The 15,469-nt window shown below is 41.2% G+C and overlaps 5 protein-coding genes across 5 annotated transcripts; 3 read left to right on the top strand and 2 right to left on the bottom strand.

The window, feature by feature from the left end:
- Positions 1-516: 516 nt before the first annotated feature.
- set1 (histone methyltransferase SET1) lies at positions 517-4,106 on the top strand (the record flags this gene model as incomplete). The annotated part of the gene is made up of 2 exons (XM_057141165.1): positions 517-3,928; positions 4,003-4,106. The coding sequence occupies 2 exons, from the start codon at positions 517-519 to the stop codon at positions 4,104-4,106; spliced, it is 3,516 nt and encodes a 1,171-aa protein (XP_056995171.1).
- A 434-nt stretch (positions 4,107-4,540) lies between these two features.
- Positions 4,541-5,031, bottom strand: N7520_007230 (RNA methylation protein TRM112; the record flags this gene model as incomplete). Its single annotated transcript, XM_057141164.1, has 3 exons — positions 4,541-4,545; positions 4,599-4,788; positions 4,846-5,031. The coding sequence occupies 3 exons, from the start codon at positions 5,029-5,031 to the stop codon at positions 4,541-4,543; spliced, it is 381 nt and encodes a 126-aa protein (XP_056995170.1).
- A 459-nt stretch (positions 5,032-5,490) lies between these two features.
- N7520_007229 (small ubiquitin-related modifier domain-containing protein) lies at positions 5,491-6,666 on the bottom strand (the record flags this gene model as incomplete). The annotated part of the gene is made up of 1 exon (XM_057141163.1): positions 5,491-6,666. The coding sequence occupies one exon, from the start codon at positions 6,664-6,666 to the stop codon at positions 5,491-5,493; it is 1,176 nt and encodes a 391-aa protein (XP_056995169.1).
- A 257-nt stretch (positions 6,667-6,923) lies between these two features.
- N7520_007228 (U4/U6-U5 snRNP complex subunit LSM6) lies at positions 6,924-7,280 on the top strand (the record flags this gene model as incomplete). The annotated part of the gene is made up of 2 exons (XM_057141162.1): positions 6,924-7,029; positions 7,084-7,280. The coding sequence occupies 2 exons, from the start codon at positions 6,924-6,926 to the stop codon at positions 7,278-7,280; spliced, it is 303 nt and encodes a 100-aa protein (XP_056995168.1).
- A 1,043-nt stretch (positions 7,281-8,323) lies between these two features.
- N7520_007227 (S-methyl-5-thioribose-1-phosphate isomerase) lies at positions 8,324-9,528 on the top strand (the record flags this gene model as incomplete). Its single annotated transcript, XM_057141161.1, has 2 exons — positions 8,324-8,841; positions 8,895-9,528. 2 exons carry the CDS (start codon positions 8,324-8,326, stop codon positions 9,526-9,528), a joined length of 1,152 nt encoding a protein of 383 aa, XP_056995167.1.
- Between the last annotated feature and the right edge of the window lie 5,941 nt (positions 9,529-15,469).

Genomic DNA, 15,469 nt, shown 5'->3' with positions numbered 1-15,469 from the left:
AGGCCGAGACAGAATTACCCCTCAGATGAAAGAGCAGTAAGTAGGCAATTTCTTCAGATAGATGAATAGTATGTGACCCAGATCGCCAATGCTGCTGCATACTATCCGGGTGCTATTCAATTATTGATGGAAACCGGTACAAATATGTACATAGTACCCTGTTGTTTTGGTAGTAATGTATCTATTGCATTAGAGGTACTATTTTTGTAAGTAGCCTTAGGCTGATATCTGTCATCCATCAACACGTGATAAATCCTTTGGGGCCCCTCACCGCCCACATCATTATTCAATTACCAGACCGCTTCCCCATTCGGTCGCGTCTCGCTCCTTGCAAAACTCTCGCTCGCGCGATATCACCGCAGACGCTATCTGTTGCTCCACCAAATTCTCTCCTTAATACTTTCCCTTTCCTTGCTCTCCTGCTGCAGTTCCTCACGCGCTCTTTGATTCCTCCCATCGTCAAGGATGCTGCTTGGTGATCGCGCGGTCGTCTTTGGCGTGTAGCCACCTCTCACCATGTCACGCGCCTCGGCCGGATTTGCGGACTTCTTTCCCACGGCCCCATCGGTCCTCCAGCAAAAGCGCTTCAAATCAGCGGACCGTCGAGGGAAAGCCCCAGATGTCCCCGAGGTGACCGCCTCTCTCGCAATCTCCTCCGCTTCTCCCGGTGGGGCATCTGATATGCCGGCTGCAGAGCGACAGTCAACTCGACCGCCCTCTGATCTTCGGGGAGGAGAGAGAGAGAGGAGTTTAACATTGCCTCCGCTGATTGCTACTGCTCATCCCCCTATCGATACCCCGACGACACTCAACAACGTGGAATCATCACCTTGCAAAGCGACAAGCCCAAAACTTAAGATAGTGGAGGGGACCTCCTCAGGAAACACCGAGAGACCCAGCGAAGATCCAGTCAAACCATCCGTGACTCCCATGCACACTCCTACAGCTCCTCAGTCTCAAATTCGCCCGGAGGGCCACCAGGTAGTTTCCGACTCCGAGCTTGCTAGCCGCTCATCTGAAGAGCATCGAGTGGGCATTCTTGCCAATAGCCAAGCCACTCCTCCTGATCCTCGTTTGGCAATCGCCAACTATACTCGAGGATCGGCCTGCAAGCAAAAGTACAAATATCGTCCAGCCCCATATTTCTTGAAACCATGGGCGCATGATCCCATAACCAGCATCGGCCCGGGTCCTCCCATCCAACTGGTGGTTTCGGGATTCGATCCTCTGACACCGGTCGCCCCAATCAGTGCTCTCTTCGCAAGCTTTGGTGAGATCGCGGAGATGAAAAACCGCACCAACCCCACCACAGGCCGGTTTCTTGGCATCTGCTCCATCAAATACAAAGACAGTCCGGCATTCCGTGGCGGTAAACCAGTTTCGGCGTCTAGTGCGGCAAAGCGTGCGTTTTATGAATGTAGAAAGGGACAACGAATCGGGACTCGAATAATCCGGGTTGAGATGGATCGTGAAGGAGCCAAGTCCGAACGATTGGCCGCAAAAGCAATTGAGTCACAACGCTTGGCTTCCAATCCCATTTCAGCCCTCGAATCCCAGTCGGACCCCAAGAAGAACGAACCTCCTCCAACAGCACCAAAAGGCCCCTCGGGAAGGTCTGCCGTTCGTCCTGGTGTCACGATTCCTCGGGGCCCGAGTACCCCCTTGGGTCCCATCGGAGTGCAGTCTCTGATTGAAGAGACACCGGTGTTAAACCAGATCAAACGTGACCCTTACATTTTTATTGCACACTGCTATGTTCCAGTTCTCAGCTCTACCCTGCCACATTTGAAAAAAAGACTCAAACTGTTTGGCTACAAGACCATTCGTTGTGACAAGACCGGCTACTACATCATCTTTGAGAATTCCCGACGGGGCGAGGAGGAAACAGAACGTTGCTTTCGACATTGCCACATGGAACCCTTGTTCACCTATATAATGAACATGGAAAGTCAGCCTTACGGAAACCCTAACCACGTTCGCAGCCCAAGTCCGGAGCGTCTCCGAGCCGAGGGACGAGAAAAAGCCCAAAAGGAGAGATTCAAGAAGGAGGCAGAACTTGATATCGAAGAGGAAAAGAAACAACGTGCCGTCAACTTGGATCCTTGCCGGGAAGTGTTATCCATTATCATTCGGGATCTGAGAGACAAACTTCTCGAAGATGTCAAGTCGCGCGTTGCCGCTCCTGCCTTGTACGACTATCTTGATCCTAGTAAACATGCTGCTAGGAGAGAAAGATTGGGGATTCCTGGACCAGAGGGCACGAAACAGCCTTCTTTCCGAATCGGTGGAGACAGTGCACTGGGGACTCCAGGCTCGCGCTCTGGCTTGTCCAATGGCCGAGATCCACTCCGTTCCACCAACCTCAGTGTACTTGCTCTTCCGCGCATTCGCAAGGCCCACGGCTCTGACCGCCCTGAAGCCGCCTTTGTGGACGAGCGACGCCGACAACCTCTTCGAAAGAGAGAAGTTCGGCCTCTATACCATCGCCTGCAGGCGTTGCATGACGATGAGGATTCAGATGATGAACAACGCACACCACTCGCCCGAGATACTGAGGAGAGAAGCAGCCGTCCCCCGAGCCGGGCAAGCTCTGTATCGGAGTCCGAGGAGGACGAGCGATATCAGTCGGATGCAGTAGGGTCTTTTGCTGAAAGCAGTGCCCAGGTGGCAGATGAAGCAGATGAAACGGACAAAACCAGCGACGGATCTGCCCATGACTTGGAATCGTTGGATGCTTCCACGCTAAAAAGAAAGCGATTGCCTGGGGAGACCGATGCACGCAAACGCCCACGGCAAGATGATGAGCATTCCGGCATTGTGCCCCAGCAGGCGGGTATTGACGACATCACATCGTCTTCCACTGTCAATACCGCTGATTCTCTTGTTCAATTGCCAGTGCATGGTAAGCCCATGAAGAAACAAGTTGTCGATGTTGTCACAGAAGAAACCGTCCCTCACGATATTTCCGATGGCGACCATTCTTGGGAATCTCAAGGCATTGATAAACCTGGAGCTGAGATTAAATGGGGAGTGTCTAAGCACGAACCACGCGCGACTGTGGAAGATGATGAGGCTATTATTCTGGACTTAGATGGTTGGCAACGCCTGATCAAGGATGAGGAGGACATGCGGTTCCTGCAGGAAATATTACTAGATCAAGTTGCATCCAACGTCGGGAATCTTTCCGCGTGGGCATGGCGGCAAAAGGAGATCAAGGCTCTCAATCAGCCAGAGCCCAGGGGGCCAACTCACGATTTGATTGGCATCACTGGCTACTATGTTGCAAATCCAACAGGTGCAGCCCGGACCGAAGGCCGAAAGAAGATCCTTGAGTCAGAGAAATCAAAATATTTGCCGCATCGGATTAGGGTCCAGAAGGCTCGCGAGGAACGTGAGGCGAATGCGAAGACTGATCCCCAAGCTGCAGCTGCTGAAGCTGCAAGGATTGCTGCTGCAAAGACCATCTCCAAATCGACTTCACGGTCAACTCGTGTCAATAATCGACGACTCATCGCAGACATCAATGCGCAGAAACAAGCCCTCCCGACCTCCGGCATTGAGGGTGATGCTCTTCGATTTAACCAGCTCAAGAAACGGAAGAAGCCGGTTCGCTTTGCTCGGTCCGCAATCCACAATTGGGGCCTTTACGCCGAAGAGAACATCTCGCCGAATGATATGATCATTGAATATGTTGGTGAGAAAGTCCGACAGCAGGTCGCTGATATGAGAGAACGAAGATATCTCAAGAGTGGCATTGGCAGCAGTTATCTCTTTCGGATTGATGAGAACACAGTCATCGATGCCACTAAACGAGGTGGCATCGCGCGCTTTATCAATCATAGCTGCACTCCTAATTGCACCGCTAAAATCATCCGAGTCGATGGGAGTAAGCGGATCGTGATCTATGCGCTTCGGGAGATTGAACGAGGTACGTATGAAGTGGATATTATTTCTCTCTCTCTCTCTCTCTCCGCTTGGACACACCTCTAACAACTCGACTAGATGAGGAGCTCACTTACGACTACAAATTTGAACGAGAATGGGGCAGCGACGACCGTATCCCTTGTCTATGCGGCTCAACTGGCTGCAAAGGATTCCTCAATTAGGCAATCTAGAATAACCCAAATAAAATTCTTTCTGGTCTTTTTTTCGGCGTTGGTCGGGTCGGCGTTTGAAAAGGGGAGTATTCGGACTGTTTTGCTTTTAAAAAATCAAGTCGTGATTTTGAGCGCTATTAACCATCATGTACAATACTTTCAATTCTAAGAATTCCTTATGGCAGTCTCTTCCCCCGTTCAAGGGCATTTTATAGCTCATATTCTGTATCAGATCCTACAGATCTCCCTGCGAAGCCGGTAATGTTTCGTCTATGACTTCTGGTAATGACCTCGGGAGACAGCGAGCTCTTTCGGGGGTATCGAGTGTAGCTAAATGTTAAACGATAGCGTTTTAAGGACGAAGGGTTTTGGTTTGTCCATCTCTTGCTTCTGAGTAGGGTATCAAAGTATCGGCAGGTGGAGTAGCCATGTTGCATCGAGACTCAGACTGGATAAAGGAATGAGTATCTAGAGTGGAGTCAAGGGAAGATATTTTCCTACCTAGATGGCTTGGGAGAAGGAAATTGGCAATCCCTTCCTTGATCACATATTCATGCCCACAATTTCCACAGATCAATTTGCCCTCCATTACTTGGGTTTCTAACAGCAGTCGATGCAGGTCTTTCAGAGTCTGTTCGTCACTGAGTGCCTCGCCCTCCGGTTTGGATTCTGGTAGACTAGGGAATCCGAGCTACAATCAACATGTTAGCCAATGTCATCTTGGTGCATACTTGGAGCAGAAGAGTACCTCATTCGATGTCACTCGTAATCCCTCCCAATCAATACGAGGAATCACATTGCGAATAAACTCTGGTTGGAAATCAAGCTCCTGCATCTCGAGCTCGGCATCGTGAAAATGTAGAGGAAATGACGCCGGGGATGTCTTGCACTCTTTAACTGCACAGGTCACAAAGTTGGCGGTGATGACCTTCATGGTTCCGTCGTACAATTAATGTCCTTAGGAAGGTCGTTTGCGGTGCAAGAGATTGATTCTGCAATAGCGGTTATTGACAAATGACCGAGTGGGTACTTTGGGTGCTTCTGCAGTACGTCTGGGTATCCGAAAGGTTGATACTTGTTACAACGGCAGTCGGAGTGAGCTGGCGCTGAGGTATAGGTTGATTGAAGAGAAAAAAACCCACCTGCCCCGCTATATATCTGTCACGTGATCTTATCGATAGCAGAACTACTGTTCTTATGTAAAAAAAAACGGACGATTTCAGAAATGAGTTCAGGAAATGAGTGAGACATTGAAGGGTATTAAATTATTGTGGACTTCAGAATGCATATTATACATAAGAACAAGACAAGATAGATGGGACAGGCGTGGTGGGGGAAGGGGACCTGATCCTGGTAAACTCTCCAACTTGCAATGTCAAGAGATGTTCCATGACTAGATTCGGGTTTTGATCTGCACATCCACCAAGTCAAGATCTGCAATATCATGTTCACCAAGACAAGTACTGGGGTCTAAGCGATCTCCGTCAAATACCAGAGATATCTCTTGATCTGTCGAAAGATTATGTTTGTCTCGAAATGCAGATATAAGCTTGAAAACCAGTGTCTTCGGCCTCGCTTTTATCCTTAGGTCACCCAGCCCGGGGTTGCGGAGGGTCAACTTCATCGGTTCATTCACTTCGTCTTGTTGGTTGATGGGACTCGGCGGGGCTGGGGATGCTGAAGAGCCAGACCGGTTGAGCAAAATAGGGTCATCTGCAACCGCCTCCAGATGAATTCGCAATTCTTTCGGGCCTGTAAGAGAATCGTCATCCATATCCAAAAGCGCCCACGTATTCTTTTCCGGTTCAATCCTCAGGCTCCTGCATGTTGTCACGTCGAATAGCCGTGAACCTCGCCAAGTCAGATGAACAGGTGACTCTGCCCCAGTTGTAAATCCCTGACGTTTGCACCATTCCAAGCGCACCTCCCGAAGCCCCTGGGACATTTTTCGGTGGACAAGCAGGGGTTTTGTGTTTGGGATATCAGAAGTGATGAGAATCTGCACAACTGGGTCATCCGCTAGAGGTTCAGAGGACTTGGAGAGCTGATGTTCTGGGGATATAGCTGACCGAGCTTCGGTATTAATCTTCCCTCGAGCTACCGGAGAAGCTGAGGGGTGAGCTGACAGGTGGGTCGGTGCAGAGTGATCTGTATGGTTCCTTGATGGGGTGTCCGTTAAGCAGGAATCTGATACACCTAGAAGAGGAATCCTGGAGTATTCTTTTTCTTCGATGGTATGCTGTATCACTGACGCATTGGGAGTATCTTTGAGGCAAGTGGAAAGTGAGCGATCTTCTCTCGGCTTGTCCTGTTCATCATGAGGCAAAGCCGGAGCATCAATTGCGTCCTTTTTCGGTTCATCTGAAAGGCGTGGGCGCTTAGAGCACAAATTCACTTCATCCGAGCAGCTGCTGGGTTTATCTGGTTCTAGGGGATCCTTGGGTTTCTTGTACGCCTCTCGGTTGGCCGCAATGATATCGGAGTAAGTCTGTTCAGACCGTCGATAGAATTCATTGGTAGTGACCCCTCCTTTGACCGCCCATGCCGGTTTATTGAAAAAGGATCGCATCCTGGCCAAGGACCAGCGTCATAAGGAGATTTGTAAAGTAAAAAACGGCAGCGAGGATGATCGTAAAGTGTGAGGTTGTGGCGGAGAGCTCGACACAACGCACACCGCCTTCGTGGGGCTTTTCCATGCTCGTAACTACTAACTTAGTTATCTCGTATCTCTTCTTGGACTCTCCACTTCACCAGGTATGTCGGCCCTGAATTCACTCACTCTTCAATATTCCTGATATCCTGATTGATAGTCTATCCACAATTATCATGGAGAACGGTTCAACCTCTGAGGGAAAGGATCCGTCAGCCTTCCTCAGTGAGATTATCGGTGCTCCGGTGATCGTGAAACTCAACTCTGGTGTGGTTTACAAAGGTATATCAGATTTTTCCCCTTTTAGAAAAGCTCTTTTTATTAACGAATTTTTAGGAGAGCTTCAGTCCGTGGATGGATACATGAATATCGCACTTGAAAAGACCGAGGAGTTCGTAAACGGAAAACTGCGGCGCAACTACGGTGATGCTTTCGTACGAGGAAACAATGGTGCGTGGTTGTCTTCTACAACACTTTCTTCTCGCCCGTCTCACCGGAACAAACAGTGCTTTACATATCCGCGAGTTAAATGAGGTTGGATCGATGATCCCTCCGGGTCCATGGAAGAGGGCCTGGTCCTTTATGCAAGAGCAGTGTTGCTTCACATCGCAATACCGGGTCTTAGCTAAACCAGAGCAAAGACTCCAAATCAATATCCCTAAAGTAGTAGCAAGTTACTAGCAACAGAATGAGAAGAAAACGAGTATAATGAAAAAACAATAGAAAAACGATAGAAAAACAATAGAAAAACAAAGTACATGAATATCGCACAACAGGCTGGCTATCATGGTGTATTCGCAATAGGTGGTTTTCAAGTGAGTGCTTTCGGGTGTATGCCGCAAAGCATCCAGAATGATGGCAAACCCAAGGACTAGGCTCAATGTGTGATTCCTTCAAATGTGTTAAGAGGTTTGAGGTGCTAGTGAATGGCCTTTCTACCGTGCATCCAGCCCACTCACATCTTCGCGGATTGTCCCGGCATGGTGCATATATGTTTGATGCTGGCAATGATAGGGCCGTTGTATTTGTTCTCGAGTCCTGGATTGGTTGGGATGTTGTAGCTGCTGATGCATTTGTAGGCCCTGGATATTGAAGGTTATTGCTTTGATGGGATGTAGTAGGAATAGAAATGTTATTCGGTCCATGAGAGGGCACATTTGGCATTGTATGGTATTGTTGATAGTCTGGGATGGTTGCCTGTGAAGCTGTATTTGGCTGGGGAAACTAGTCATCCATGGTGTGGAACACAATCCGGATGGGAAGCAATAAAAGTGCACGACTTGTTCTGAACCACAGCCACGTTGTAAATGAGGAGAAGGGGACGGAGGAAGACATATTGGCGGTTGGAAACATAACAAAAAATAAAAAAGGGAAGGAGTGACCATATGTAATAGGGTAAAGGGAGATTCGGAATTAAAGTTTCAGGTATTATGGTACTAATCCCATATTAGAGATGGATGTTCGGGTGCATCATACTAGGAAGTGGGCTGGTTATGTAAGCCTGAGAGAATCGCCTGAATCAAACTGGCAAAAGATACCCCTCAACAACCCCCGCACTATTTAGACCGAAGACATAATGTTGCAGGCTATCAAGTACAACCAGGGTAACCTGGAAATTCTCGATCAGCTTCAGCTACCATTTGTGGAAAAGTATATCCCCATCAAGTCTGCAGAGGATGGATGGCATGCCATCAAGGATATGAAGGTGCGAGGCGCCCCTGCCATTGCCATCGTGGCGATGCTTGCTCTCTCCGCAGAACTCCATTTGCTTCGTGCAGCGAACAATGTTTCCGAGTCCCCAGAGGAGATCCGAAACCTGATCGTGACAAAGCTGGATTATCTGGTGACGAGTCGGCCTACCGCCGTCAATCTGAGCGATGCTGCTCGCAAGCTTTCTACCCTAACGACAACCCAAGCAACTCGACCGGGGGTGACTGGTCCCGAAATCGTGGAATCATTCATTCAAGCTGCCCAGGAAATGCTAGGGAAGGATCTGGAGGATAACCAGCGCATTGGACATCACGGAGCTGAATGGATCATGACTCATGCAACCAAATCCGACACTGTTTCGGTTCTCACCCACTGCAATACCGGGTAGGTTTGGCCCCCATTCTATACAGTACTAGAACTGACCGCCACGACATCAGTTCTCTGGCCACCTCAGGCTACGGCACAGCATTGGGGGTGATCCGTTCGCTGTCGTCTAAAAACGTACTGCGACATGCCTATTGTACAGAGACAAGACCTTACAATCAAGGATCTCGTCTAACGGCCTTTGAATTGGTTCATGATAAAATTCCTGCCACGCTTATCACCGACTCTATGGCAGCCGCTTTGCTGGCTGATGCGAAAGTGGGGGTGGGTGCTATTGTGGTCGGGGCAGACCGAGTGGCAGCCAACGGAGATACAGCCAATAAAATCGGTACATACGGGTTGGCAGTCTTGGCCAAGCATCATGGCATCAAGTTCTTGGTCGCAGCACCCCTCACAACCATCGACCTGGCGACAAGTTCTGGGAGCGATATCATCATCGAACAACGACCGGAATCTGAGGTAACGAGCATCAAGGGCCCTAGAGACGGGACCGAGGCCACGGATACTGTGGTCCTGGATACCGTGCGTATTGCTGCACCTGGCATTGGCGTCTGGAATCCTGCGTTCGACATAACTCCCGCGGCCTTGATAGACGGGATCATCACGGAGGTTGGCGTGGTCGAGAAAGACCCTACCGGCCACTTCGACATGGCCGGGCTGTTCAACAATTCGACTGCTCGGTCTTGATATGACCACCTTCATCGTTCGTATGGCCATGGTCTCCTGTATCGGCATTCTGTAGCATATCTTCTCCCTCGAAAGCTGCCAGGAGCTCATCCATTTTGCATTCGAGGGCATTGAGGTGGTTTTCCAATGCAGTAGCTGTCATTTCACCCCTTTTTCAAAACGTTAGGCATCTTTCATTATAGCCAGATTCAGCAAGGGTTGTTATACTTGGAGATTTCTGCTAGTGCCTATCAAAGTCAGTACGTTGTAGGTACCTTGATCTGAGTAAGGGGGGGTAGATGATAAATTCTCAACTCACGCCAAGAACATGGGTGTCTGAAGTAAAAGGGAACCTACCTGGGCAAGATCTAGATCAGGTACCTTGATTGCAGACATGATTGTTATGGTTTGGGATAAGTAGAGATGGTTACTTAGGATAAGCAAACGGGAACTGTGGCATTAGCTTTGATTAGTCATCGCGTGTCTATCACCTCATAACGGAACTATTTCACGGGCGGAGGGCACGGGCGCTGAAAAACCATAGTAAATACGATAAGTTATAACTTATTGTCTCAACACTAATAGTCTATAGGAGCTTTTGCTTGGAGCCTGGTTCTAAATATTCAGTTTATTTAGAGAGTTTTAAGAATTATCATGACTTGGCGACTTGACTTATCTTATCGGTTAAATAATATGATTTTCGTAGGTCCTTATACAGTCACTCCCTAAATACCAAATTCGGAAAATTACGAAATGTCAGAAGTTCCACCTATATATTGGTAGAATTATTTTTCTGCCACTTTTATTGCTACCCATAATAACTTTGTATTGATATATATTATTATTTCTACGAACTCCGCGGAGATACCCCTAAATAAGCTTCTATATAAGCGAATTCTGGTTTTTATACTAGAGATTTATATAAATTAACGCTTTAAAGCTATTATTCAATATTATTTAAACGTTTTTCACGCTATCTAAGTCTACCCTATTGCCCACTAAGTTCCCTGTATAATCTTCTTGAGTCTCTTAGGCTAATAATTTACTAATAATTTGACTCTATATAGACTATTAAGTCCGCTACTAATATATACTATCTCTCTAAGTTATTTATATAGAGTCATAGACTACTATATAGATTACTAAGTCTACCCTAATTAATAAAATTTATAATATCTATTATACTATCTAGTATATTAGATACTATATCTCTATTATTCCTCTTTAGCTAACTAGGGCCTCTTTTTATTAAATTTATAAGATTCTTATATTTTCTAGATATCTTTACTAGAGTCTTTTTCTATCCCTAGGGTTAACTAGGAGTCTAAGATCTATCTTAAGAGTCTTATTCTATAATATAAAGTACTTTTTAGTAATATCTTTAAAAAATTACTATTTCTCTTAGGACTACTATATTTATTAGGCCTCCTATAATTAGGTCTTATATACTAAAAGTGGAGTATCTAATTTCCTTTTTGTCTTCTCAGCTAGAATAACTTATTATCTCTAAATAGTATATCTTACTATATATTTATAATCTTAAACTAGGATAACTTCTATATATCTAGTTATTATCCTTTATATATTATAGACTTACTAATCTTAGCTAGTTACTCTTTAGCTTAAATTACTATATAGGGTTCTTAAACTAGATACTATATATTAATTAGGGAGGCTATAAAAGAACTATTAATAGTCTTTTTAGGATTTAGGAGATATTAGTACTAATAGAATTAGTCTTTAGTTAGTAGTACTTTATCTTTTTAAGAGACTAGAATTATATAGATATATAGAATTCTAGATCTATTAGTCTTTTTAAAATAGATATAAGGATATTAAATTTACTATTTATAATTACTACTAGAGACTAGGATCTTAAGAGGGTTTTGAAATAAAAAGATAAATAGATCTTAAAGATTACTAATAACTCTATAATAGCTTTCTAAGAGATAATCTTTTTAATATTATAAATTATAATAGTAGCTTTAGGATCTATCTAAGAACGCCTATAGACTATCTAATCTACTAATTATTATTAGATAAGAGTAAACTATATCTTTATAATAATTTAAAAAGATCTAAGAGTCCTTAAAAGATAACTTTTAATCTTTATTAAGTCTTACTTTAAGATCTAATATTCTTCTTTAGCTTAAGAATTTACTATTTTAGATAGATAGAGATAGCTCTTAATATAGTAGGCTTAGACTTTAGTATAGGCCTATCTATAGATATAAGGGGATAAAGAATCTATCTATAAATAGTAAAATATATATATTATAAATTTATTATATATTTATATTAATATTTTATAAAAATTTTATAGTAATTATATAAAAAATAGAGAGTCTTATCTATAGATAGGAAAATATATCTATAGATAGGCCTGTAATAAAGCCTAAGTAGGCTATAAAATATTTACTATAGCTCTTAATCTAGATCTTTAAAATATAATTATTAATATCTATAAATCCTAGTTAATCCCATTTATAGTAAAAGATATACTACTTTTTCTAAGAGCTCTTAATAGTAAAGAAATAAAAAACCTTATTAAGATTATTCTGAATCTTCTACTATAACACGAAAGACTACTTTTTAATCTTATCTTTTTAAAGAATCCTATTATAAATCTATCTAGTAATATATCAAGTAATAATAGGATAAACTTTGACTTGAATATTCTTTATGATATACTAAAGATAGACTATCCTATTAGTTTTAGGGAAGATATTATTAATTATATTTATTAGAGTAGTCTTATAATTAGTAAAGATAGTCTATAGTCTAGCTAGATAAGAGATTTCTTTATTATAAATCTTCTTTAGATAGTCTAAAATAAAGATATAGGACTCTTCTTATTTATTCTATAGGAATATAAAAGTAGTATAGAAAGACTCTCTAGTTACTATAGATCTAATAATATTAATAAGTAGTATCTTATAAATATTTATTTTATAAATTAAATCTATCTAAAGAACCTATAGAGAGCCCCTAAGGAGTTTAAGGCTTATCTAGTATATTATAAAAAGAGTAAAAAGAGACTGGTCTTTATAAATAGAGTATTAAATAAACTATTTATCTTTCTTAAAAAGATCTAGAAGAAGTACTTAAATTAATAATTATCTACTAAGGATATCTTCTTAGATCTATATTTAGATATTATAGATATCTCTATTCTTTATATATAAATACCCTATCTTAATAAGTTATATTAAGATATACTATAGTTATAGATTTTAAAGTAATACTACTAAAATAGTCTCTATTTCCGCCTATAGAGTCTACTAGCGATATACTCTCTTAACTAAAGAGTTAATAGGACTATAGTTATAGTTAGGATTAGTAATAAAAATTGACTATTAAGTTAAATATAGTATCTCTTAGAGATAAATATAGAAAGGGCAGTCTCTATTAATCTTATTTCGGATATATTTATAGTTATCTAGATCGATTTCTTATCGATTTGATCCTCTAGTAAGAGCTCCGCGATAATATCTAAGATTTATAACGCCTTTTTGAGATTAAAGAATAGATATAGAATGACTATAGGGCTTAGTAAAGTTATTGATTAATTTACTTATAGACTAGTAGATATTTAAATACCTAATCTATAGGAGATAGAGGTAGATTTTAGGTAGCTGGTAAGCGGAATGTTGTAAGCTATATTTGGAAGTACGTTCCTTAGGCTTAAGAGACCTAGGCTTTAGCATGGGCCGGCCCATTGGGCTTTACCCTTGTCCAAGCCCAGCCCATGGGCCGACCCCTTTGTCCAAGGCCCATCATGGGCCGGCCCATGGGCCTAAAAAAGCCCATGGGTGCCTGATTCTGCCTGATTTTTGGACATAAACTGCTGAGTCACCTGAAATTAATTCTGTATTTTACCCCTGTTTTCGTTAAAACACATACCACCTACCCTTATATCTATCTTCTCTATTGTATTTTTATGAAATATTCTTGTATATAGATAGATAACTACTATCTTTATACATCAATTAGCTCTTTTTAAGGATAATAGTAGCATATAGGTTATATCAGAGAATGGTGGTTGATAAACTTACTAAGGTATGAAGATATATATTTCGCACATGCATACCCTCACTATTTTTCTGGTTATCCCATCTTTACTACCAAATTTACCCAAAAAGTACGGTTTTGAACTATTTTAAAGTTGAATCTAATGAACTAGACTCTCTTTTATCTATATCCTTTATTTAAGCTATGAAAAATAGCTTAAAATGGTATAAAAGTTCGGATGAAAGGTTAGAATTGTTCGACTTACGCGGGTTTTTCGGCAGAAAACCCCACAACAATTAGGGTTAAGGATAGGGTTATAAGCCAGTTAAAGGGTTATTTTCTTATTATTTTGGCATATTAGTATAGTTAGTATATACTATTCTAGTTATTCATAACTAGGGTTCGATTCCAGTGCAGACTGGTTTATATTTCTTTAATTTCTGAATTTTTTAATATATTTATTATGGGTGCGTATTATATAGCTGTATTTAACAGCTAGTATACCAAAAATACTGCACATTTTTCATAAATTATGTAAAAAAGGTGTCTCCACTCTAATGGGCCGCCATGGGCTTTTCATGGGCCCATGGGCTTGGACAGGCCTACCAAAGCCCATCATGGGCCGGCCCATGGGCTTTGCTAAAGTCTAATAGTATATAGATTATGGCTACTATTAATTATAGGCAGATCGGGCTAGTCTACCACGTTTTAAGATATCGGCTAGGCGGTTGGCCCCTTTTTTAACTTTTTCGTTATCGCGGGGCGTAAAACCACGCTTTTTCAGCGCGCAGCGGCTACCCGTTAAGGTACGTAAGTCAAAATTAGGTTTAATCGAACTGTAGAGATAAGACGCTTAATTTACTATCCACTAATAGGCGTATAGACTACTGTAGCTGTAGGGCGCGTTTCGCATAAAAGAGCTGATCTTTTACTGATATAATTAAGATTAGATAATAAAGAATAAATTAAAAAGTAAATAAAGATATAGATAAAGAAAGAATAAAAAAAAAAGTAAAGTTTTACTTTTTTTTTTAGATAACTTTCTAAATTTAATGATAAGCTATTTTATATTTATATTATCTTTAGTAATCTATTAGTTATAGTTTTAAGACTAGTCTTTCTATTTCACTAAGAAGTATATTTTATTATTGATAATCTTTTTGTCTTAAAGCTTTTCAATTTCCTATTCATTATTATTATATAGATAATATAATGAAGATAATTTAGTATTATCTTAAATATACTGAGGTTTAAATAAGGTAACTAAAAAAATAGTATATAAATATTTATATTTATTTACTAATCTTGATAAGAATTTAAAAAAATCCAATAAATTAGGCTAAGCTTTTAAAGAAAAGAGAAGATTTAATTTAAGATTTTTAGGAGCTAATTTGATTATATTATTGATCTTAAACTCTATAGGCTTATACTTTTAAATATATAATATTTCATCATTAATTAATTTATTTTTTACTGACTTTCGCTTGTTGATTTATAGAGATCTATAAGTTTTTAGATTTATGCTTAACCTAAGAATGTATTTTTATCTTAAATATTAAGATTAGGGTAAAAATATATTTTAGGATTATATTCTATAAATACTATAAATACTATAAGTAGTAATACTCTAGTAGTTATACTAATAGTATTACTATATATAAATTAGATAGTTTAAAATAGACTTAGTTATATAAGCTATAAGTTTATAAAAAAGTAAAGATAGTATTCAAATATTTGATTTATATATTTAGTTTAACTATTTCTTTAAAGATAATAAATAGTTAATAGCTAAAACTTAATAAGAGAATAATAGTATATTCCTAACGAAAATTTAATAATAAAAAAGCTTTTTTAATTAGAGATAATACTCTTTAAAGATCTATATTTTATATTAATATATTTATAGATAAATTTAGTGGAGTTTTTGATAGTAATTGTATTTATAATTAAT

Source organism: Penicillium odoratum (genome assembly GCF_028828045.1).
Source record: "Penicillium odoratum strain IBT 22623 chromosome Unknown utg000005l_segment0_segment0, whole genome shotgun sequence".
Taxonomy (NCBI): domain Eukaryota; kingdom Fungi; phylum Ascomycota; class Eurotiomycetes; order Eurotiales; family Aspergillaceae; genus Penicillium; species Penicillium odoratum.
The sequence above is the reverse complement of the archived record's forward strand: the minus strand, read 5'-3'. Positions and strand labels throughout refer to the sequence as shown.